Genomic DNA, 25465 nt, shown 5'->3' with positions numbered 1-25465 from the left:
AAAGCCAATAGAAGCAGTGGATGTGTAGTGAACTTACTGCGATAGTGATTGACAAGCTGCTGCAGGGTGCTGAACTGTGTGCGTGATGTGATGTAGAAGCCGCCGCTGTCCAGCTTCCTGATCTTGTAGTGCTTCACATTCAGCCCTTTGGTGTTATCATAGTCCAACACAGACAGACAGTAGGCACCTGGAAAGATAAAACATGACAAAGCACGATGTGAAGAAGTGTATCACAATAATGTCTGATTGGGTTGAAAGTATTATGTTTTTAATTTAACATAAAATCACAAAAAATGGGAGCAAATGAAATCATGATAAAAGTGTTTTTGTGTTTTGGGACAGTTTGCTTCTTACGCCAGCAGAGGGCAGTGTCAGTCAAATGGAAAAGCAGTCTGAGTCACAGGGCAGCCCCAGGCGATGCCTCTCCCTCCTCTTAATGTTTGAACTGGGTGATATGGCCTGTGGTTGTACACTCCTCAGCCTCAGCTCCACATTGACCTAATTCTGTCTGGCTCACCCCCCCAGTACCCCCGCTTACCCATCTCCTTAATATGTGTCCATCCCTCACCACCTCCCTTTTCTCATGCTATACAGAGCTTATATACATATCCCATAACAGGAACCCTGTAACCTACATGTGTATGCACATCACACACAAAGGATCCCATAAGGGCTGTGTTCACTGCAGCAGCAGCAGCTGCCTATCAGAACTATCTCCAGACCGAGTCCCACAGGCGTCACAGCCAACCTTTTTCCATCTGCCTGATTCGTCTCTCTTCTGTACCCACACTGCAACACCGCCGTCACGGTGCAGTGGGGCGAACAGTGAACAGCAGGGTGTCACGTCTTACTGCTAGAGAGAGTTTGCTTTCTTCTCCTCCGTGCATTTTTAGTGAGACATGTCACAGAATTCAAACTGTGCTTCATGTTGAGATCTGAATATTTTACAAGTTCAGTAAAAAAGAACACGAAGAAACCTATGAAAACACGACTATATTTGAAAAAATACCTACGATATACTAAGTAATTTTGCTTACTTTGCCCAGGTCCTGAGAGTTTTCACCTTTACGAACTCACTTTCTCATACTGTTATAAAGAAAAACTCAACAATGACATTTTAAAAATCCCCTGGGCTATTGTTGGAAGAACAAAAGTCAGAACACTCCTTACTTCCTCTGTTTAATATGGCTGGGTATCATTTTACATTTTATGATATGGTTGTGATATGATACCTGAGTTTTGGCAAAATATTAAGAATTTGAATCAGAACAAGGTATTTGTCTTAGTTTGAGGAATGTTAACATTAACACTTTAAAACCCTAAAGTTCACACATATTTTACACTTTTCCAAAGCCTCTCTTCTGATTGGCTGAGTGTTTTCTGAGAGATCTAAAAAAAAAAAAAATTTGGCAGATTTCAGGTAAACTATCAGAGAAACCAAATCCTGGAAGGTTAGATGGTGCATGCTGGTGGGCTGGTCTTGGGGCATGGCTGAGAGCGGTGACTGCTTTGACAATTTTCTCTACTCAATTCTATGAACAGGTTTTGGTTGGGACTTAATAAGTTCCGAGGTTTGACAAGTCCTGCCGTTGTGAGAGGCAGAGTTAGAAATGAGTTTGTGTTTCTGTATAAGGGTCCACACACTTACCTTTGGTGGTTTCACTCTCTCTCACCAGGAAAGTCCCTCTCCTGTTCTCTAAACTTAGCAGCAGCCTCTCAGAATCACGGCGTGTGATTTTTCCAAAGTACCACCTGGTGATGTTGAGAGAGAAACAGGGGGGCAGGTTGGTGAAGGGGAGAAGATGTACGTGGGTGGAAGAGACAGAATGACAAAGCGAGGGTGAGCTGTTGTTTTCAGTTTGCATGATGCCAGTTCAGATGCAAAGCACATTAATGCAACAGTACAACAGCTGCTTACCTGGACTCTAGAGTCAGTCTGAGATGACTGGTAGTGCAGGAGGCAAAGATGAGAAGTGAAGGTGTTAGAAGAAGTTAGTTTGTCAGTTATAAAAGCAAGCATATTAGCATGTGAAGATCAGCAGCGCATACCCTCAAGGACTAGAAAGCAGTAAATGATAAAGACTGTACTCTCTACCGTAAATATGATGCTACAGCTAGCAGTTGGTTAGCTTATCTTAGCATAGATACTAGAAACAGCTTGTCTGGCTCTGTCCCAAAAAGATCTGCCCACCAGCTGGGGGTTTACGTGCAGGACTATTTCTCAGCCGGGCGCAGTGACTTTCATGTGTCTTGTTGTCACAGTCAGGTTGCCAGACATCCGGCTGAGTCTCTACGAAGTTGCCATGGCTGGCCAAAAAATAGTCCCACACATAATCCCCCATGAACCCACAAACTGTAATTTTTATATTTCAGGTTTTTTATTGATTAAACATCATTCCATCATTAGCGATACTGCTTATCCTTTGAGGGCCGCTGGGGGGCCAATCCTGGCTGACACTGGGAAAGAGGTGGGATACACCATGAACAGGTTGTCAGTCTGTTACAGAGATGACAACCATTCACACTCACATTCACACCTAGAGGCGCCAATGAGGCGACAGTGCCTCTTTTGATTTTGTTGCCTTTGGACAGAGCCCCCCTTGTTTATGCTAAGCTAAGCTAGTCAGCTGCTGGATGTAGCCTTAGGTATAGGTGTGGTGCTGATGTTCTCATCTCACTCTTGACAAGAAAACTACTAAGTGTATTTTTTTCTCTGGGATAGATCCAGGCTAATTATTTTCTCCTGTTTCTTTATGCTAAACTAAATGACTGCTAGCTATAGCTCCATATTTACCGAGAGTGGTGTTGATCTTCTCATCTAACTCTAATAAGCATATTTCCCAACATGTCAAATAATTCCTTTAAGAGCTCACTTTAAAAATTCACATAGAGAAAAAAAGCTAGAGAAAATGTAAAAGAACCCAACATTTGATTGTTAATTCTTTTGTGCACTTGGTGAAAAACAGATAAAAGAGACAGAGCAAGAAAAAAAAAAATTGAGGGATTTACTCTTCTGCCTGGATGGAGTCAGATGGAGCCACATAATTGCTGGGGATATAACCGCTCTCTCCAGTGGTCAGGGAGCGTGCCAGCCACCAGTCCCCTTCTCTGCAACGATGAAAGGATAACACAGCTTCACAGAGGCTCATCACACATCCAGAACACAAATAAAACACTCCTCATGACTTTTAGGGCTGGTGTTTATCAAGTGTCTCTGAGCGTAGACAGAGTGATACAGACCTAACATCCACTTTGTGTTTTTGACTGAAACTACCACAACAATTCAAATCAAGTAGTTCCTGCAGTAACTCATAGAGAAGCTTGATAAATATAAGCCCAAGTGTCTCTACTGTTAAAAAATAATAAATAAATAAATAATAATCGGAAGTTACATAATTATATAGATACATGCATTCATGGGGGTATGGCAACAGGGAGGGATGGTGCTCCTATCCTAGACATTACCAGGAAGTGAGCTGCTATAGCTTTGCAGCACTAGATACACTTAAAATTTAAAGGTCCCATGTTGTATAAAGTGAGATTTCCATGTCTTTTTTTATTATAAAGCAGGTCTAGGTTCTACATTAACACTGTGTAGGCATCAAAGCGCTCAGGCCGACTGACCTGTTGTTGCTAGAGCACCAGCGAGAAGCCCGACAGAGGAAATATAAAACTACACTGAGATTGTTTTAGGTTCTTAATACATTTGGTACTTGGTGGTGGTTGGTTTGGTAATGGTATTGGTAATTAAAGCCACAAATATGTCTTCATATAGATATCAACATTTCAAATAAAACACCAAAACATTGTAAAATATTGGACCTTTAAAGTAAACATGAATTGCCTCTATCAGACCTGCATCAATTATAGTGCTGCAAGGCTTCGCACTGACTCCCCTACTGTACTAAAGGATCATGGGGCATGAGCAGAGTTATGTGGTTTGTGCCTTTCTAGCAAGGTGGTATTACAGTGCAAAAGTGTACGCTTTAGGTGATACAAACACACAGGCAGACAAACGGCGCGGTTCAAATACAACTCCAGAGAAGCTTCAACAAACCTGCAGTTCACCTTCCTCCTGTAAAAAATGTGATGGTTTGTGACGGAGAGATGGAAAAGATGAGAGATGAGAGGGAAGCAGTGAAAAAGAGGGAGGTTAAAGAAATACACAGAGCATGTTATGAGCAGTGGCAGAATAGCAGAGTACACAGAACAGACTCATAAATCGACCAATATAGTGCACAAGATAAAGATATGAATCTAAAATATTTAAACCTTTACATAACCTGGAGACGATGGAGGAACAATAATGAAGTAAAAAAGGGAAAAACTTGCAGCGGGCACAATATTATCATAACAGCCTATCAGATAACTGCTAGATTATTACATTTAGCTGCACCAATCAGAACTGTGATAACCAGTTAACTGATCTTAGTTTTGGTTCATAGATTCTGAGTGTACTTGACCCAATAATGAACCAGTTCTTTGGCTTAAGGGGCCAGATGCAGCGATAATCCACCATTGTCCCCAGCTCCTGCCTTCTAGGTCAGTAGTTTGTAACTAGGCAAGCAGCACTGGGGGTGCACCACTGTAGTATATGGTTCACTGCACCTCTATTGATTCATAGAGCAAGCACCCTGTTTTGGAAACAAGCATGTCTCCCCTTAAACAGGTTAGATTTGTATTATCTAGTCTCAGTAGTCACATCTTTCCAGTGTTGGGGAGTAGTGAATTATACGTAATTGAACTAGTAGTTTAACTACATTTTGCAGTAGCTTGCTGGTAGTTCAACTACAATCTTATGTGCATAGTGATTCAAGTAGTTAAATTACTTTTTTGACCTTTTTGTGTAGTTAGCTACTGAAATGGCTTTAGACTATAAAAGGAAAAAAAAGTTTTTTTATTTTATTTTTTTGTCAGAACTGTAATTGAACCCCTGTTATCAAGCCCCACCCCCATTTTCTTTTATCCTGACCACTGTGAAGGTTTCCCATAGACTGTATATAAAAATGGATGTAGACTCAGCGTATGAAAAGTGAAGCAGATGCTGAAGTGTCTTAACCCTGCATTCTGTCTAATGACCATCAGGGGGCAACTGCACTGGTTGCGAAAAGAAGTCAGATTGCATTGAAGTCTATGGGAAAATGTCTCTACTTCTCACTTGATTTATTACCTCAGTAAACATTTTCCTGATGAGTTTACAATCTCAATCACCAGTTTCAAGTCTTCTTCAATACACATGATGTTATTTTTTAAATCATGGTCCCATTTACAGGAAAATAGATGGTAAAGCAGGGTATGCATTAGGGCGGGGCTACCTTGTGATTCACATCACACAGCATCATTGTGGACAAACCTCCTGAATCTCAGCCTGAGGAAGAATCACCATGGCCATACTTGACGATTATTGTATAAGAAGTATTTTAAATTTCTTTTTCTAAGTAGCTTTAGTTAAACAAACAAGATCTAAATACTGGTAGCTTTGTTGTAGTTCACAAGCTTGGAGTAATTGGTAGCTTGAAAAGCTATGCTCTCAAAGCAGCTTCACCAGCACTGCATGTAGCAGTGAACACAGCCATGACCTCAGTGAGGTGGACTGAGCAATGAGACATACTCAGTCTCAGTGAAGCTTTTGGTGAATGAAGCAAAGTTTGTGCAGAAATGTGTCAGTTGACACAAAAATCAAGCCTTGCTGAGGCATTTCTATGGCAATGGGAGGTTTCAGAGAGATGGGGTGACATTTCGAGGAGCAGAGCAGCCAGTCCAAGAACTGAGGACGTGTCTATATGCAGTTACTCTTCATCATTCACATGCTGTATGTGTATGAAAGAAGTGACTATTCTTGACTTAATTTGTGTTTAGAGAAAACACAGAATACGGGGTGATAAAAAAAAGGGATGTGTGATTGTTTTCTGTATTTTCCTTACGTGTTGTTGACTATCTGGAGGCGTTCGCCCTTCCTGAAAGACAGATCTGAGGCTGTTCGAGACTCATAGTCATACAACGCCACGAAGGTCGTCACACCTCCTGGAAGAAGAAAAAAGTTTGGCTTTTATCAAAGAACTGCACATGCAGGGCAAACAGTCTAAACAGCCCACACAATAAAGCACTACATGTAAAAAAAATGAAGACTGAGTCACTGAGCTGAGGTCCTCACCTGCTAGTGTGATTCTGTTAGGAGAGGTGACGCTGTTGTTGTCCACGCCTCCAAACAGGGCCAGCTCTGCATTATTGGCCATAGACTGATTGCCACTGAGACCTCCATCCATAGTAGGGCTGCGGTTGGGTGTTAAGGACTGTTGATTGGAGTTGAGGTGGTGGCCACCGACCCCTCCTCCAGAGCTGAGGTTGCCATCGAGGCTGCGGGTTCGCGAGCTTGATTCCTTGGGCTTACTCTTGGATCCCCCCATGGCCAAGGCCTGTACAGGAAGGGACAGAGAGAAAAGTCTATGAGACAGCAGTTGAAGAAGAAACTTAAACAAATTCCATTTCATTGCACTGTAAGAGATAAATTACATCATCATTTCCCATCAGATAGACTTGCTTTCTTATGTCATTTCCTTAGAAAACATTCTCTGGAAAAATTCCTCCAACTGCCACAAGGCCAGATGCAGAAACCAGAGATAGACCAGAGACGATGACTCTAAACCCACTGAGACACGCTGCTATGTAGACCACGAGAAGCAAAACGTCCCCATGGACAGTGGAGCAGCTGCTACGCTTCGGTTTCAACACGGACATGAGATCCACTTCACCACACTGCCACCAGCAGAGCGCACACTCACACACACACACACACACACACACACACACACACACACAGAGCCACACCCACACACAGCAGACATGTGGCACATGCCTGCATGCACATGTGTCAGACACAGATGCACAGACAGAGAGATATGCCGGCATTTTGTGGCGTCGTTCTTTTGGTTTTATTCACACTGATCATTTGCAGATGAGTTAGTTTATTTATTTAGTGACGCTCCCACCAAACCCCACTGACATCCAGCTCAGTTAGGTCACTACCTGGGAATGAAACTGGGCCTGTTTATCTTTACAGCAGTGCTGAATTGTATATTCTTTCAAAAAAAACCTTAATCAAGAACTTTTTATGATCAATTAATTGTTTATGTCATTTATTAAGGAAAAATGCATTCAGTGGTTGTAGCTTCTAGCTTGAACTCTGTGGGTTTTAGATTGCTGGTTGGACGATATAATAATAACAATAATAATAACAATAATAACTTAATTTATATATTTACACATTGCACTTTTCTTAACAAAGTTACAAAGTGCTTCTCAGAATAATAAAACAGCATAAATAAAAAACATATCATATATCAAACATTATGCAAAATGACTGACAATAAGTGAAGAGAGACACTAAAATATGTAAAATAATAATTAGGGTAAAACAATATAAATTAAACACATATCAAACAACAGTCATATAATTAAATTGGAGACCTTAAATCGTAACTTAAACAAATCATCTATTAAAGCAGGATTAATTACTTTTCAGGCCATTTGGAGATGAGAGCTGATGAGTCTGAATCTGTTCATTCCTCCTTTTAACGTTTTTGTTCTCCACCAACTCCTGAGGGAAACATCTGGCTCTTTAGCGGCAAAATGTTTGTTTACCAGCTTGTTGCTAACTTTGTCAGTCTGCCATTTGGTGCCGGGGAGGCAGTGAACATTAGTTTTATCAGAGCTTGTTTGCTGAAGACAGCTCCCTGCTGTGTCTGGGAACACGGCTGATGAGAATGAACCAAAACATTAGAGTTGTTGCCGGGGAAATCAAAACAAAGCACTGAAAGATGCTAAAATGCTCCACAAAGATGACTGAGAACTGCAGAGTCAGGTGATAATTTTCTGAGGTTTCTTAACTACAAGAAACCACATTCACAGCTTTAATGGTAAAAATAATCAGCACATTAACTGATAATGAATCATTAGTTGCAACTGATCCACATGGAGCAATTAACTGCACGAAGCTTGAACACAGCTTTTATTTTTTTTTCATGCTGCTCATTGCAGTGTCAGTGAAGTGTTTACAGACTAATAAGGAATCAGTTAAAACTGTGCTCAACATCAGTGAGTTTTCAGCAGCGGGCAATATTTAAGATACTGAGCCAAGACCTGATGAGAACAGGCCAAGGTCAAGAGGGCGGCTTTGGATTTTTTGTCTCTCTGTGCCTCTTCATTTCTGAAGCTTCCCCGCCTACTCAGGCTCATGAAGTAGCTCTAATCACAGCTTAGTGCAGCAAATTCATTATACTAAGCGAAGTATAATTTAGGGACTCAAGCCCGTGCTATCATGGGTAGATATAGCCACAGGGAGTCCACTAGGAAATGCTAATTTACAGAAAACACTAAGGTGGGGGTGGCTCGGGAGTGCTCGTGATAAACAGATAAGGGTCAGAGAGGATGTGGGTGAGTGTCAGGCCTCTGAGATCCACTGTCTGACTGTTGCTATTTAGGAGGCCTGTGGATCTGCTGGATCTGACACTGGAGTGAGCCCCGGTCTCATTCACAAGCAAAGAGTCTAATCCTTAACAAGAGACAAGCTACGGTACACAGGCTAGCAGGCACGTTTGCAGTCAGTGACATATGGTGGAAAATGTGTGGCACAAAGAGGAACACAGTTCGCTAACCACACAAGGGAAATTAGTGAAGCTGTCACTGGTTCTTGTCGGTCATTTTGGATGCTTGCTCAGCCACCCTCCACCCTCCACCCTCCGCCCTGCACTTTTCAACCGAATCTGCCAGGGGAGGGGAAGCAGAAGCAACACACAGAGATTAGAGTTTACTGGTGTCAGTTTCTGTGATTCCTGTTGATTTAGAGTGCGTGCACGTGCACATGTGAGCTCATCCGCAGGAGCAGAGATGCAGCTCAGAAATAAATATTAAAACAGACAGAAAGAGGCAGCAACGAAATGAGATGAGGAGAGCAGCGAGGGAGGGAGGGGAACATAACATGGGGGTTCATTTTTTGGTTGGCATCATGAATGGGCGAGCTGGGGGAGGAGGGCGAGGAAGGGGAGAGGGGTCAACGGGGCCGGACAGTCGATATCTCCCCCCTCAGGGCATGTCTGCATAAAGGGGGTCGCATCCCAGTGAGTGTAACAGTGCAGGGAGGCAGGTTGACACACACAGACACAAGAGAGCAGACACAAAGATGACGGGTGGCTCAGGGAGTCGCTCTTTGTGTGTTTTGTGTTCTCCCCGAGCATGGTGAGCGGTTGCATGGTTAATAAGCCATCTGAGGCAGAGCACAGCAGAGACGCAACCTCTCTCATCTCCAGTCATCAGCGGTTTTAAAAGACATTAACCAATCCACAAAGATGATGCTTTCACTTCAGAGATGTCGCCTCACATAGAGCTTAAATAACACATTATGTGGACACACCATTCCTCCATCATGTTGACTGACTTGTAGATCAGTAGCTGTGCATCTGATGTGCTGAACAGAAGAAACAAACCCATTTCACCCTCCTACACATTTTAAGGTTAAATAGAGCCGACAGTGTCCTGATACTGATACTGAGACTTTGTACCCAGACAAATACACTAAAAACTCCCAGTAAGGGAAGACTGGACCAAGTAAACACGAAGCCAGAGCATTAATTGAGTCTTTGCTCTTTCTTCATTCTCGGTTTCCAACAAAGCCATCTTTTGTCAGCTCCCGGCGGGTGGCACAATCAAGACACAGAAGTGGCCTGTGGCTCGCAGGCTGCCAGATCCTTGCGTGTTTTAGCTCGAACAGCCAGTAGAAATATGGAAATGAAGGACGTCATGAAGCCAAACAATGTTGTGTTTTGCAAGAGAGTTTGTGGAATCATGTCTGTGTGTGTGTGTGTGTGTGTATCATCTGCAGTAACTAATGATAATGAGAGGCTGATTCTGGCCTAATAGCACTGAGGTACTGTAACAAGCACCTACTGTCTGGAGAGGCAGAGCTGCACGAAAATCCTTCTGGCGAGGTGGGGGTGTGGCTGGGTAGGTGGGTGGGGGATTTGCTTAATTATGCATAAGATCTGGCAATGAATTCCAAATCCTTTAAGTCTCCTGGGCTTTTGGTAAATGGGAATAGTCTTTTAATATTGCTGCTGGGGTTGCCCCCCCCCCCCTCCTCACAGGATGCTGCATATCCCTGATTTGCTTTTTCATTTCACGTGAAAAGAAAACAATTACTATTTCTGAATAGTATAATAGTGTTCTCTCATTGAAATAATAGAAAAGAGGTGGTGCCATTCACTGATGGAGTCTTTGTCAGGGCAGGATCATGACACTGGTCCTTTTCCTCCTCAAAATAAAAAAAAATAATAATAAAAAAAGGCTTTGCAATGAATTGTGCTTTGCTCTGGCTCATTTAAAAAAAATCTTTTCATCTTTGGGGAAGGATCAAACAGTCATGAACATCAAAATTGAACAAGCGTCAGATGTTCTATGTGCAGTCTTAATGAGAGACGCTGAAGCAAACCCAAAGTAATACTGAGGGCGAGGAGAGGAGAGGGTGAAACTCTGCTATGTGAAGAGGCACGTTAGGACTTGTATGTTGCGATGACAGCTACAGCAGACCCCTCACTTCTGCCTCACAGTGCCTGCTGCTAAAGGCCTGTGGTCTAATACAAAGATTGAACATGTTCTGACAATCTACCTTCCCTAAAGGACCAGAGTCTCTAAAACCTCAGGCAACAGATTAAAGGTCACAATTGAGCTTTTGCTGTAATGCTATCATTACAACAATGAAAGTGTTGTATTAACACCGTATGTGTGTCACACTGTAGGGATAACAAGTGTTCCTCACGTTCACCTTTTATGATTGATCACTGAGGGCAAGCAACATGGGATTAGACAGAAAGCGCTCTGCATTTGTCCTCGGACGCCACCTGAGTACGATGAAATACATACAGAAGACTGTGCAGCCAAGAGTTTAAAAGGAAATAAAAGATGTTTATTTAATCGTGACCTTGGAATTATAAAGTTAGATCCCAATTTTTTTTACACTTGGTTTATTTCTGCATTAATCGCCCTATAATTTCTTTATCGTGTCACCTCATTGCTCTGTACCTGAGATTAAAGATTAATGAACTACAATGTTAAAATGCAGTGACTCTACATATTTGGTTAAGACTAAGTTGTGCTAAGAATCTGACATGTGCTTTAAAAAGAAATTGGCATAAAAATATTAGCATATTTGCAAGACCCAGAAAACAGAGGTTAACCACTGTGATGGACACACCTGCAGCCACACAGGAATAAGAGTTGGTAACCCCCATGCACTGACACACTTTTCTTTATCTTAGATTGCCTTATTTCATATACATGCAAACTCATGATGATGACACATCATTATTTCATGCAACATAGTTGGAAATATATTAGTTCTATTTATGCACATTTAGTTAATTATTGTATATTCAACATTTAAGGGGTCGTCTGGCCAGGACTGGACAAAAGGATGGGTCTCAGTGCCTGTAACATCACAGTTTTTTTATTTAGATTATTTTTGTTATTTCTTTAGACTTAAGTTTGGTATTTCAATATTTCTTTTTGCAGAATTAACAGGACCTTTATTTCACTGTTAGGTCAGTTGGTTTGTCCAGTTACTTTATTATCACAGCCCGAGTTTAGTTCTATTCATTTGTGCTTTTTTAATGGGTCCAGAACCTTATTGCTTGTTTTTGTAAATTCGTTTTCTTATTTTGGGTAAATCACAACCATCATGCAGTGACTGGACCTCGGCTAGTTACGGTTAGCGAGTGATGTAGCCTGAGCTAAAGCTAATCTACAAAACTTTTCCTGTTTTCTTATGATTGAAAAATCTATGTTGACGCTCCAACATCATGGAAGTTGGGTTTGTTATGCCACATAAATAAAACAGCAGCGAAAATCAAATCAGGCTTCAGGGAAAGGGCTGACATAAACTAGTCTAGCTTAGCAGAGTAGCAGCAACTGCCTTCTCTGCAGCATCTCAGTGCTGAGTGCAATTTGAAGTTTTTTTGGGAAAAAACTACCCAATATTTGAAGATGAACTCAATTAGCTCATTAGGTCAAACTGACAAGAAAGCTGATGAAATTTGCATTTGTAGATAGTGTGTTTGATTATCCAAACAGACTGCATCAAAGCGCCTTAGCTAGCTGAAAAGAACTATATACCATACTAAAACAATTACTTGATATTAACGTTTTATTTAGTTTGTTAGCAAGAATTAATGTTAGCTATTAGCAGCGACTCTACTGTGACTACTTAAGAGATGACAGTAATAAAACCGTCTCAGGAAAATTTGGGGTTGAAGCTACAAGACGCTGAAACATTTTGGTGATGTGATGCTAACTCAACAATGCTGCTTACTGAACCTGCGTCTATTTAGCAGTGACACAAACTTACCATGACTAGTTTAGACATGATGAAAACCAACATTTTTATTTGCAGGAATCTGAGATGAACACAAGCTGCAAGCTGCAAGCACTTTATTGGTCTGATGCTAACACTACCATGCTAATAAGGCTTATTTTTAAATTAGAAATAAATAACTGACTGTATAAGCCGTACATTTCATGACACAGGTAAAAGGTAAAAGAGCAGAAAAGCTAGGTGATGTAATCCTGAATGTGCCGGACATGGTTGCATCACATAACAAAGGCAGATTAACATTTAGTCTCAATAGGCCTCCTCTGCACACCCTCTTTCCTTCTTGCTGAGTGAACAACAGGTGCCAGACTGTAGGGAGATAACATCTGTTTTTATTGCATTTGCATAAGCAGACATCAAACGTTTAATGTTACGTGTGTGTGTGTGTGTGTGTGTGTGTGTGTGTGTGCGTTGGGCACGTGTGTGGGAGAGCATGAACTCGAGTGGATAAATGGACAGGCTGTACTCATAGTCAAAATCAGAGTAGAGCAAACAAACTCACACTTGACCGATTACAACCTCATTCCAAAAGGGTTTTACATACAACAGCAACTGATTTAGCACAGGGGATAGGAAGTGTGTGTGTGTGTGTGTGTGTGTGTGTGTGTGTGTGTCTACAGGGAATGCATGCACGTGTCTGCAAGTGCATGTGATCCTAATGTCAGCCTGGTGGATGTATTCCTTCATCTTAACGCTCTATGTAATTACTATGGGGAGGGGACCGTGGGGAGGCTTTGGCTCCTGCGTCAACAGCCACCAGTCGTGGCATAATCCAGTCCTGCTTGTTCTGTCCAGATTATCAACATCTATTCCCTAATCGTATTCGCCAAACGCTGTGATGACATTCCATCTGGGGGCCTGCAAACAACACGGGTGCTGCGATGACAAGACAGGGCAGACCGGTCAAACCACAACTAATGCTGCTGTTGCTGCTAGTCCTCCAAGCGGTTCTCTCATCATGTCTCAACAAATCCATGAGCTGTGGGAAAACACTGAAAAACAAAACCTTCATGAGAGCACCTACAACCGTTTACAAGCTGGTGACACAGTTTGATTAAGTAACTTCATAAATACCATGTGCCACAGCAGGTGGGCTGGCTCCTGACTCTGAGCAAACATTGGGTGTAGCTGAATGTCATTTTGTTTCTGTTCTCCTTCAACAAACATGAATAGAGGAAATGGGTGCTTGGATGTGTTTGCACACCATTTGTTCTCCCACAACGGTTTCTGCAGCTAACTAATATTCATCCACACTTCCCATTTTGTTACCAATTAGGTTGATCACTGCAAAGAGCTAAGATGAAGTAACACAGCAGAGCAATGTCATAAAGCCGCTGCCATTTCCCCTACTTTGCACTGTAAGTGCACGCACAGAATCTGACTGTGAACCACCCAGACCCAGAACACTGCTCTGAGTTTGGAGGTCTGAAGGTAAACACACGCCCCCGATGGCAGGACTTTGCTGAGTCCTGGATAAAGCGTGTGTACCGATCCCCCTCCTGTGCTCCTGTCACGGACAGACACAGGGATGGGGAGGTGGTGAAGTCAATATTTACCGCTCCACACACACACACACACACACACACACACACACACACACACACACACACACACACACACACACACACACACACACACAGCCCGGCCGTTGCCATGGAGGCGATTCCGAGCATTCCACAAACCAACAAACTGCACAGATAGTTGCACACACATTTTCTGGGCCAAAACACTCAAGAGAACACTGCATGCCTATCTGATGAAGAATTTGATGAAGAAAAAGGCAAGATTAGCAGAGGCTCCGTCTCTCTGAACTGTGTTTATCGCTTCCTGAAAACATTTGGGAGAAAGAGAAAGGGGGGGTGACACCTGAAAAAAAACAAAAAAAAAAAACCTCTTTCCATTATGATGTTTTTGGTTCTACGACAGGAAGATTCCCATAAAAACATCATGTTTACCCATTTCCCAGCCTCTCAGGAGCCTGCAGTGCTTTGGCTTCTATAATAGGATCAGAGGCTATGAGCCCTTATCCCTTTCACTGCGTGCTTGCGTCTGTGTGCATTTCTCACAACTGGTATTTTTTTGCTAAAAAAGAGAACTACAGTGTGCTCACGTCACCTTTTGTTTGCCAAGCGCTACAGCCAACCCAACTTTAAAAATCATATGACATCCCTGGGCTCACAGAGCTGAGCAGCTGGCCGCTCCATCTTAAACCCCGTGCTTACAGAGGAATTTTTTTTGTCCACTTCCAAACAACAAACACTGCTGGCAGCAACTGCAGGTTCATGGATTTTCTGTTATCCCCTGCTCCTAATCTGAGTATGACATACATCAAATTATTTTGGGATTGAGGCTCAGTAAGAAAATATCTCGGCCATTTCAGATGAAGTGATCTTAGGACCGGTCTATTAAAGGGATAGTTCAATATTTAGGGAAATAGTTTTCTTTTCGAGAGTTAGATGAGAAGATCGATACCACTCTTATATCTGACTGTTCAATATAAGACTACATCCTAAACGAGGGGAAAACAGCTAGCCTGGCTGTGTCCAAAGGCAACAAAATCCACCTCTAAAGCTCCCTAATTAACATTTTATATCTCCTTTGTTTAATCTGTACAAAAATCCAAAGGTAAAAATAACAATGTGTGGTTTTATGGCAGTGACTTTGACAACTTGTCGTTTTGACCCTTCGGTTTCTTTGTGCATTAAACAAACTATATATAACTTGTTAAATTAATGAGCTGTAGAAGTGCTGGTAGGTGGGTTTTGTTGCATTTGGACAGGGCCAGGCTAGCTCTTTTCCCATTTCCAGTCTTTATGCTAAGCTAACTGCTAACCAGCTGCTGGCTGTGGTCGTGTATTTAATGGAAATGTATGATATTGGTACCTATCTTCTCGTCTAACTCTCACCAAGATCAGGAAAAAGAGTATTTATCAAATTGTCAAGCTATTTCTTTGAGAACAGGAAGAGATGTGGACTCTACCGAGACATTTTCCACCTCATTTTAATTCATCTCCAGCAGCCTAATCTCCTGCTTCTTTCCGTCTTCTAGCTTCTCAGTCACTTCCCAGTTCCACAGGCAGCACTGTGATTAAAACAGGAGGAGAGGCCACGTCACTGTGGGACACATCTAAACACGTAATACAAACATCCACCCTCCACAGTGACACACAGAGAACGTCTGGAGCGCAGACCTGTCCAGTCACATGACTAAACCGAATCACACAGAGACTACCTGTGAGCATTTCAGGTGAGTTTACTCACACAGGGGACGTCTGCGTCCTACAGTCACTTCTCATGAAACAACATCCCCACAGTGCACCTTGTGTCCTGCTTTGAAGCCCTTAGCTCTGAGATTCTTGAAACTCCTGTCACCATGATATCTTTAACTGCAGCTCTCTGGATGTAAAACTCACACTCACTTGCACTATTTAACTGAGACCTTTGACTAACCTTCCTAGACTGGGTGTGACAGGGACGGCTTAGACAGAGAGAGGACATTGCTGTAATTTCCCCTGCTTAGCTCACCAGGTTTGTTACAAAACGGCAGATAAATTCCAGTACATTAAGCTCACAATTGCGCAATTAAACATTTCACAGTTTCATTTTTACGAGGAGGAGAGAGCATAATGTCAAACGGCACGTGAACCAATTGTGAGCGAATGAACCTCATGTTAAAACACATGCGTTGTTTTATGGCCCAGGGTCTTCCAGCTGTTCCCCCTGTCACTAGTGATGGATACGGACACGCAAGCAGCAACAACAGCAGCAGCAACAGCAGCAGTGGCTATCTCTCCCTCTCAAAGCTATGAGCTTTGAGGCATCTGTGGCATGCACAGTAGTGTGACTGTGGTGAATGGACCCTCAGGTATTCACTGTATTGTGCTGATAGTGTGAGAATCCACCTATTGTTCCTCTGGGGTGTATCAAATACCAAGAATAGACTGAATTCTTGACTACTGTACTGATGAAATCTGCTCTACTGTTCTTGACTTACATCCAGGTTTATGTTGCTTCTGGGCTTCGCTACAACATCGGCCTCACATCCTTCTCTCTCCGCACCCCTGCCCCGCTGCTCTCATCTAAATATGGTCATTATGTGAACTGAGGCTGATGAGCTGTGGTCATGTGTTCAAACAAGAAACGGAGAAGAAGAAGGAGAGGGAGCGAGATGGAGGAAGTGAGGAGAAGAAAAAAGATAATCCTCAAGGGCTTTGCCGCCCCCCCCAAGTCTTATTCCCTCACACTCACAATCTACCACCACCACCCCCCCCCTCTCTTTTTCTTGCTTTTTCCCCCATTCTTTCTCCAATCCTTTCAGGAGATTTCCAGAGGGAAATGGTAGAAATAAAGGATTTCAATTCCTCAGATGTGTCAGCCATCGTCACGTGAGGAGGAAGAACATCATTTTTCTGCTTTCTAAATATTAGTGAACTGGCTGTCAACTCAAAGAGGTGGGGAGGCATTCCTGCTGAGAGAAACATCTGACACGGGAAAACAGAGGGATCCAATAGCCTTTGGCTGGTAATGCTATGACAGATATATTAGAGATGCAGCTTCATAGAGCACTTCAGAGAGGACGTGCAGTGTCACACAGGCCTGTGTTTTAATGCTTATACGTTGCCTACAGTGAAGACAAACCCTTAAATTCACCTTCTCTCATCACATTTCAAAGAGACAGCATTTGATCTGCCGAGTCCACAGAGACTTATGTTTCAGTAACCGAGGGCTTTCACCGTTTAACTTCTCATCAGCCTTACAGTCAGGCAGCAAGACAAATCTGTGCAGCCCTCAAATCCATGGTGGCCCAACCCAAAGGGAATATATATATATATATATATATATATATATATAAATAAATGTATGGTATGTATGGTAGAGCAGTATGTACACTGCCTGTAAAGCACTTGGTGATATTATACATACTATATAAATACTATATAATTTTTAATTAATTTAATTCACCAAAAACTGATTTTTTTTTTTAAGGAATCAAGTAATGATGCAGAAAAATTACAGCTGTTCTGCAGCAGTGAAAGAAAATGAAACCTTGAAAGTCACTTCTTTGACAGCACTGTACATTCCTGTCATACTGGAAAGAAAAAAGGCAGTTAAGAGAGGAAGACAGACTGGTTGTTCAGGGGCTCATCCTACAGGAAGATAATGACCTGAAACATTAGAGGAAGAGAACTTCACATGATGGAAGAGCAGCAGATTCTACCTTTGGGACGAACCTTCTGAACAATATTTGATTTCCATTGCAGAGAGAAAATCCCAAGTTTGTTCAGCTGCTGACTCAACAAAATGATTTAATTCTTGCTTTAATTTCAGATCTTATTGGAACTGTGAAATTAAACTGTGTAAATTTCAAGAACAAGTGGAAAAATGGAGGGGCTCTAAAACTTTTGACTGGTAGCACATGACACTAAACATAACCATGAAAACATCTTCAACGATGAGAAAGTGGGCCAGGTGTGTGTGTGTGTGTGTGTGTGTGTGTGTGTGTGTGTGCTGTGGTATTCCCAGGTTAGTTGCAGCAGCGCGACTGAGCCGACTCACGGCTGAGGAATGCAGAGTGGAGGACAAGGCGAGTTCCAACTCCTCTCCTGCTCACTCAGCCCGGAGCAGGAATGTACGGGGAGCAGGTAGAGACACCGTCCATCCAGGATGTTCAGATGCGCGGGCTGCCCCCGAGCGACACATGCCACCCACCCCAGCACATTCCCTTTACCATCTGTCAGGGAAAGGGAACGCGGCGTCAAGCGGCCAAGTTCCACACAATGTTAGAACAAGAATGCGAGTCAAGGTCGCAACACACACAGTGGCCGCTCATCACGCCATGAAAACGCCATAGACCTTATTGTGTTTGTTGTCAACACACAATGAATCGCACACTGAGGGCGTCACGTGCTGTGACTGATCCTCAGCCAATTCTAGTATTTTTAAAGATCTCTACTATCCTTAAATATGTGACTGTAAACAACGACAGAGGCTGTCTTCACTGACTAAACAGAATATCTAAGTGTGAAAAAGAAAGTCTGCAAATGCTACAAAGCATTTTAAGAGCAGGGGAACAGCAGGACCTCTGTGCCTATGTGCAGATGCATAAATAAAGCCCGCTGTTCTGACATTTCTATAGCTGCTTTGGCTGATTCCAAAGTGAAAACAAGACACAAAGATCCCAGTATTGGGGCCTTGCTTCCTTGGAGATAGACAAATAAGAGCAACAGAGAAGCAGAAACACCCACCAGGGTTTGCCATTAAAATTTTTAAAATGTTCCCATGTCACGCTTCATCATCAAAACATAACTGCTCCCTGCCACGACATTTCCATAACAGATTGGAGGGCAAGGCTTCCCAACACTGGAGTGATTTCCTCCATCTCTTTTAAACCACCCCTTTGTTCAGCAGGGCCTGATTTCAATATTCAAATGCGGCTCAGTGGGGCGGTGAGGCAGCAAACGAGACGCTGGCTGTGAGGCAATCAGTGGAGAGCGGAGAGCTGCTGGTTCGGCTGGAGCTTCCATAAGACACAGAGGGGTGGGTTCACCAAACTGAGGAAGGTGACCCCGCTTTGTACCTTATCCATGCATCAGGACAGAAAGGGGCGACACCAGGGGGACAACTAATATTGCACTTCCTGCAAGCTCCGTCACACACACTGACAGAGAGATCAGTAAGTTAACTCCACAATAAAAGCTGCTGCAAAAACGTGATACACCACGATGAATCAATACAGGAATAATAACACAGTTGCTCACTGTCCGTCAGTCCAGCTAAAAATACAACTGGGTGGAAAGTGAGCGTATCTTTAAACACCAGCGAGCGTAGAACTGTTGCTCCAACAGGCTCTGAGCTGCAGAGCTAAATTTGAAAGTGAGAAATCACAGTGATTGGAAAAAAAGTAATGAGTGAGTCATTGTTTAGTTATTGTTTAGCAACCTCCCACAGATATTTTATATCCATTCTGTGATTTCAGACAGAAAAAATATAACTTACGGCACCTTTAATACCCATGCAAGACCATGAGTCTCAGCTACTTTCATGTACGGCTGCAACTAATGATTGTTTTCATTATAGATTGATCCACCAATTATTTTCTCAATTAATCATATTTGTTCTATAAAAAGTGAAAACTGCCAACTGCACTTCTTGAACCCTACATGTACGTCTTTTAAAATTGCTTTGCTGCTGCAACCAACAGTCCAAAACCCAAAGATATTCAGTTTACGATCACATAAGACAGAGAAAAGGAGAGAATCCTGACTAATGTTTGACATTTTATCTTGAAAAATGACTTGAAAAACAGTTACTACATTATCAAAATAGCTGCAGATTAACTTTAAAAAAAACTGATTAATTGACTGTTTGTGTAGAGACAAATCTATGGTGACTACAGTAACCTTTTTTTTCTTAGGGAACTCCACTCAGGCATATTTGTGTTGTCAGGTTTCAGTCAGAATATAAGATCCGACAGGGTTGATCATCTCTGCGAGTGCGCAATCTGCATAAAAAGTCCCATGTCGACGTGTACGGCAGCGATTCTCCGAGGATGGAGAGCCTCACGTTTTAAGAGCTGGGAGAAGCAGCACGAGCTCTTCCCAGCATCTCATCATCATCCTGACCGGGCTCGCACAGCTGCGCCCACACAAAGCCACACATAGAGGCATCTTTCTAAATGCCAAAGACGCTTTTCCTGTCGCAAGAAATGTGCAGGGAGTGATGGGAATGAGGGTGTGAGAGTGATCGCTTTTCCACAGAGGCAACAGTGGGTGGATTGAGTGGAGATGCATGGCCTGTGTCACCCTGGCCCATTCCCAGAGCAGAGGGACAGGAAGTGGCCGGGGATCCTGGGAGGATACAAGCCCTCCTCTGTTTGTCTGTATCAAACCACCATCAGATACTTCATTCAAATGGCCAGCAAGCACAGGCCCCTCTGACACAGAACTGGGAGAGATCTGTCACAGAGCTTCACTTCTGCATCCTTATCGTTCAACTGCCTTTACTGGCTTTATGGCTTCATGTTTGTACAACATGTCCTCAATTTCTCCCCTGTGGTCACTAATTCAGCCAGTAACACAATACAGCATGAGGCCTTAAAGCAGATCTTGCGCAGAAGTGAAACACACAACCTTTAGGTTAGTGGCTGCATTGAAAATTAGACAACAATGACCGACACAAAACTGGGCCACTCACTCACATACAAAGCCTAAAACAGACAGATAGAGCCTGACAGGATGCTGGAGACGTGAGACCGAAAGAAAGAGCGAGAGAACAGGTGGCACTGGCATTCCCATGCTAAACCGTATGTCCTTGAACGTCGCTGGGCACTAATTAGCACCGAATCTGGGCCAGAGCGACAGAAGTTTAGTATCTGCCACATGAAAAATTCAAAGGCGTTTGTCAGCGGGAAGCCATCACAAATCTCATGCCCCCCTTTCGTGTGTACAATCCCTCTCTCTTTCTCTCCCTTTGGAGCCTATCGCACATCTCATTTGCTAACTGAAGAGGGGCCGACGCTGGCATCACACAAATGTTTTGTTTGTTAAGTACTCCAAAGCCAAAGGGGAATAGTGTGCTATTCCAACAAAGAAGTGGCACACTACGACTACAACTACTACGACTATTAGAGCCCCGACTAACTTACTGACATCCTCCATCGTCACCATTTTTTTTACTACTGTTCTTCTGGCCAATAAGCTCTTTGTAATATCATAAGCAATTACAATATGTCCTCACTGCTCAATGCCAATTAATCCTCATCTGACCTAAAAGAAAGTGGGACACAAATGATCAAATGATGAACTCAGCAAACCTCCAGCCACAGTGGAGTGTTTAATGCAGCTGCTCGGTTCACTTCTGTGCAGCGAAGTACAGAGGCAAATACACACATCACTATCAAGAATCAAGATGGTGGGCTGGCACGCTTTACAGACCCCCCAGCCTCCCCTAAATGATTCCTTTCCATCTTTCTGAATAGGTACACAAAGGCAATTTTTTTTTTTTTTTTTTTCTTGAAAGTGGAAGTGACTTGTCTTGAAGCTGCTGATTCTCCGGGGGCCGGATAGCTGCGGAAACAAGCAGTTCATTGATGCCAAGCTCAGTGTATCACCCTGACAGACAGAACGCTCCAGTATGGGGTAGGGGTGGGGGGGTGGCGGTGGTCAGGGGGGGTGGGGGGGGACAAAGGGGCCAGTCCACAGCCACGTTGCCAATTAGCAGGAATTTCAGCCTCAACAGCCACTTTCCACCAATCTCATTGGAGCTGACACAAACATCTACAGCTCTCACTAGAAGGCATTCATGGGATTCCAAGGAGCATTAGGTTCCCTCTGTGGAGCCTGAAATCTGGCAGTTGGAGGAGCAGCACAATGAACCATCTCGTACCACTTTAAGAAACACTCCTCACTCACTGGTTGGCCGCGTCACCTGATGCAGGGTGAATGCTGATAGCCTGGGTGAAACTGGCAGCATTTGTCTTTGGCTTTAACAATAGGTGAAAGCATTTACTGTGAATCCATAAATCCCCCCTGAGATGATGCGTGAATGGAGCAGGAGAGCATGCATGGCAAAGACGAGCAAAAATGGGCGTCACGCCTGCCCTGGGGTGTTTATACGCACCAGGGCTTCATCCCCAGCATCAGTTTGCATGTCACTGGCCCAATATTCAATTTAAGGATATTGAATCCACGGGATAATGTGTTTTCGCCTGTCTGCTACCAAATATCCTAATTCCTTCAGGAAAACAGGCAAAAATCTGTGGAGGATTAGTCTAATGCACAGCTGATAATCAAATGTAATAGCAATTTTATTTTCATAAAAAAATAAAAATAAAAAAAATATTGATGCCTCTCTGAAATGTGTCTTTGGAGAAATGCTTCAGATTTCACAAAGGATTACTGAGATGGAAAAAAAACAGCCCGTGGGTTTATATACACAATATTTAGGTTTTAGGCAGATCAAAAAGCTGCGATGACACACTGCAAATAGTGGTTCAGCTGGTTCAAGTGTGTGTGTGTGTATGTGTGTGTGTGTGTGTGTGTGTGTGTGTCGAGAGCACAAGGGCTGTAAGAAGAGTTATATTTCAACTACCCTGATAGAAAAAGTGTCACACAGTGCTGATGCAGGCCAGTGAGTACACAAACAATATGGATGGAGATGGACTGAGTGTGTATGTTCAAGGACGTGGCTCGCCAAAATAAATTACAGACTATACACTCACGTTGAGGTCTATGCATACCTAGTCTTTTCTATTATTAGTTTCCACCACATTTAAGTCAATATTTGGGCTTTTGAGTCATGTGGAGTGGGAGAGACTAATCTCAAGCATATGACAGCCGTGTCTTTAAAGTGTGTGGGCTCCTGGGCAGGAAACTCTGTGGCCTGCAGAGTGAAAGCAAACTATGTCCTGTTAAAAGGTACATACAGCATATACCTTCATCTTCTCCACTGATCTCCTCATTTACACACACACACACACACAGCAGAACAGTAAAGTGCAGCAGGTAGCCAATAAAAACTCTCCACTGCAGAGCTGCTCCGGCTGCCAACTCTCAGTTTGTCTTGTGAGGACTTCCACCCAGGGAGACCTTTCTCCTCAAATCGGGGGTGTGCTCAGTGGGAAGTGCTGTGTGATTGAGCTCTACGTGTCCCCGAGAGTGGGACAGACAGGTGACTGTGCGTAATGTCTTTCCCAAAAGCTCTGATGAGTCACTGCAACTCTCAGGCTGTTGCAACCGGCGATTTTAGTGAATGAGAAACTACAGAAGCAAGTATATGAGCAAATATTCCACATGCGGAGCAATAAGGTGAAACAGATGCAAATGTGATGCTTTAACAACAACAACAACACAGTGATCCATTCATCTTTCATGAGCCCCTGTCTGCCCTGCATTGCTCAACAAGTTCAGGCTACTCACCCTGACGCGCGGGTTACCGGAGGTTTGGCGTCGCCTCTTCTCTTCAGATCAGATCACACAGGCGGATTTCGCATCAAACCATTAATGAGCTGATCGCAGAGACCGAGAGCTCACAGATCCTGAAATCGCGGATTTGCAGCAGCAGCAGCGGCGGAGACAGTCGGTGCCAAGGCGAGCGGCAGAGAAGCGAGGACGGATCCCATTCAGCTGCAGGGGCGGCCCGCTGAGGTCAGGACGGGGAAAACCACCGACGCTAAGAGGACATGTTTGGTCTTCATTTACCTACAGACATAAATCAGCTGCATCAAAGCAGAGAGAGCCGAGTGTGTGTGGCTGTACAGACAGGCAGCTGCTGTGCAGGAACAGCAAATCACCACCAAAACACAGGGATATGAGAGAGGCGAGGAGGGGCGGGGCCTCCAGCCCACTGTCAAACTCTGATTGGTGGGATTTTTTCATGCATAATTGAACTCTGATTTAGTTGAATGGCGTTTCATGGAGGCCCCGCCCAGCCCGAGAGCGCAGTTTCAAACGTGGCTCAGTGTGGAGTTATTTATATGGCAGCTTATGATTCTGTTTTTGCAGATGTACATTTTTTTTTCCCCTTGTTCTCAGTTTTGAGCTGAAAGTCAAAGCCCAGTCTCTGATTCTTTGATTAAAATTCAGACTCAAGTCTTCACCTCTGATCATCCTGCCCACTGTCACCACACTGTAGACAAATTCATCTGAATTAAACAACTGAAACCAAAAGGAACATGACTGCTTCTTAATATTCATGTATGTGAGTGTGAGACAGGACGAAAAAATGTACTAAAAAGCAAAGCTCATGTGGGCCGTGATAAGCCTCCCTTTCTGACACAATGCTGCCACCTACTGTTCAAATGAGGTAACACATCCATAACACATGAAACATCAAGCAGCACCCAGTGGTGGAAGAAGTTTTCACATCCTTTACTCAAGTACGATGTAAAACTGCCTTCCAGTAAAAATTCAAAATTTAAAATATGCAAATTCGGTCTGCAAAATATACTTTTAAGTATCAAAGGGGAAAGTAGTTATTCTGCAGTCAAACTGCTCTTGTCAAAATTATATAATCATTTTCAATATTATTGGATCTGTAGTGTGGATGCATAAACATGTAAGCATTGTAATATTGTAGCTGATTTAGGTGGAGGTGGTTTTAACTACCTGATGCTGTTGGGTCTTTTCATCTGTAACAATATTTTGTATGTAAAATGTTGATATTAAATCAGCTATTGGCTTTAGCTTTCAGATGAATGTCGTTGAACACAGTAAGTCCCTCTGAACTGAGTGAAGCAGAAGCATAAAGTAGCAGAAAAAGAAAATACTCTGGTAAAGAAGTAGTACTTTAAAGTTGTACTGATGTAAAGTATTTGAGTAAATGGACTTAGCTACATTCCACCACTGGCTGAATCATGTGCTGCTGCTTTAAACCCCAGTTTCTCTCTCGAGCTCAACTCTTATATTCACGTCACACAGGGCTGATCTGATTTCTGGAAAAATAAATACCTGGAGAACTTTGAAAAATCAAGAAGGTGATTTAAAAAACCCTTCTAACAATCAACATGAAAAACATATTCTGTCTGTTGCAGGACATGCAGCAGGACCAGACCACTTTCCTATTGGGCAAAAGCTCTCAGACTTAACTCGCTATTTAGTATGAAAATATAAAATACTGGAAAGAAACATGGACACAGTATACACCAATATAACTTATAATAAAATGGTTAATCTTTGTTCAGCTTGTACAAATTGAGTAAGGAGACATGTCACCTTTGTATTTTAGGAAACAGAGGCACAGTTTAGAAAATGGCTAAATTTCATTGAGCAGCAGACAGAATATTTTTTCACCCAGATGTTTAGAAGAGTCAGAACAGCAGAATGTGCACTTATTCGTGTATAAACACTGCAGCATGGTGCTGTGCAGTGTTGTGTATGGTTTATTGCTGTATTATTTCCCTCCTGGCTGTGTGGTATGACAACATATATGCTGTCTGTCACTGGTGTTGTTCAGTTGTGCCGACACTGCGAACCATTGTCCCTCTGGGACAATACAGTCAAAGTTAAAATGAGAAGCAACAATGAAACAATGATTTGCACAAAAGACAGA

At 42.9% G+C, this 25465-nt stretch overlaps 1 protein-coding gene across 4 annotated transcripts in view; it reads right to left on the bottom strand.

The window, feature by feature from the left end:
• Positions 1-23709, bottom strand: part of src (v-src avian sarcoma (Schmidt-Ruppin A-2) viral oncogene homolog) — a 28594-nt gene extending 4885 nt beyond the window's left edge. The window contains exons 1-7 of one of the 4 annotated variants that reach the window (XM_071477371.1): positions 23335-23709; positions 6155-6416; positions 5925-6024; positions 3010-3108; positions 1919-1945; positions 1649-1752; positions 38-187 (exon numbers count right to left, since the gene is read on the bottom strand). In XM_071477371.1, the coding sequence (XP_071333472.1) occupies positions 38-187; positions 1649-1752; positions 1919-1945; positions 3010-3108; positions 5925-6024; positions 6155-6407 (733 nt within the window). In that variant the 5' untranslated portion in view covers positions 6408-6416; positions 23335-23709. Of the gene's footprint in view, positions 1-37; positions 188-1648; positions 1753-1918; positions 1946-3009; positions 3109-5924; positions 6025-6154; positions 6417-7515; positions 7772-23334 lie in introns of those variants that run through there. The other 3 variants (XM_071477370.1, XM_071477373.1, XM_071477372.1) reach the window with 3 other exon arrangements.
• Positions 23710-25465: the final 1756 nt, after the last annotated feature.

Source organism: Trachinotus anak, unplaced genomic scaffold (genome assembly GCF_046630095.1).
Source record: "Trachinotus anak isolate AG129_WGS33_773 ecotype Australia unplaced genomic scaffold, CSIRO_AGI_Tana_v1 ptg000004l, whole genome shotgun sequence".
Taxonomy (NCBI): domain Eukaryota; kingdom Metazoa; phylum Chordata; class Actinopteri; order Carangiformes; family Carangidae; genus Trachinotus; species Trachinotus anak.
Note: the sequence above shows the minus strand (reverse complement) of the source record. Positions and strands in the feature narration are given on the sequence as shown.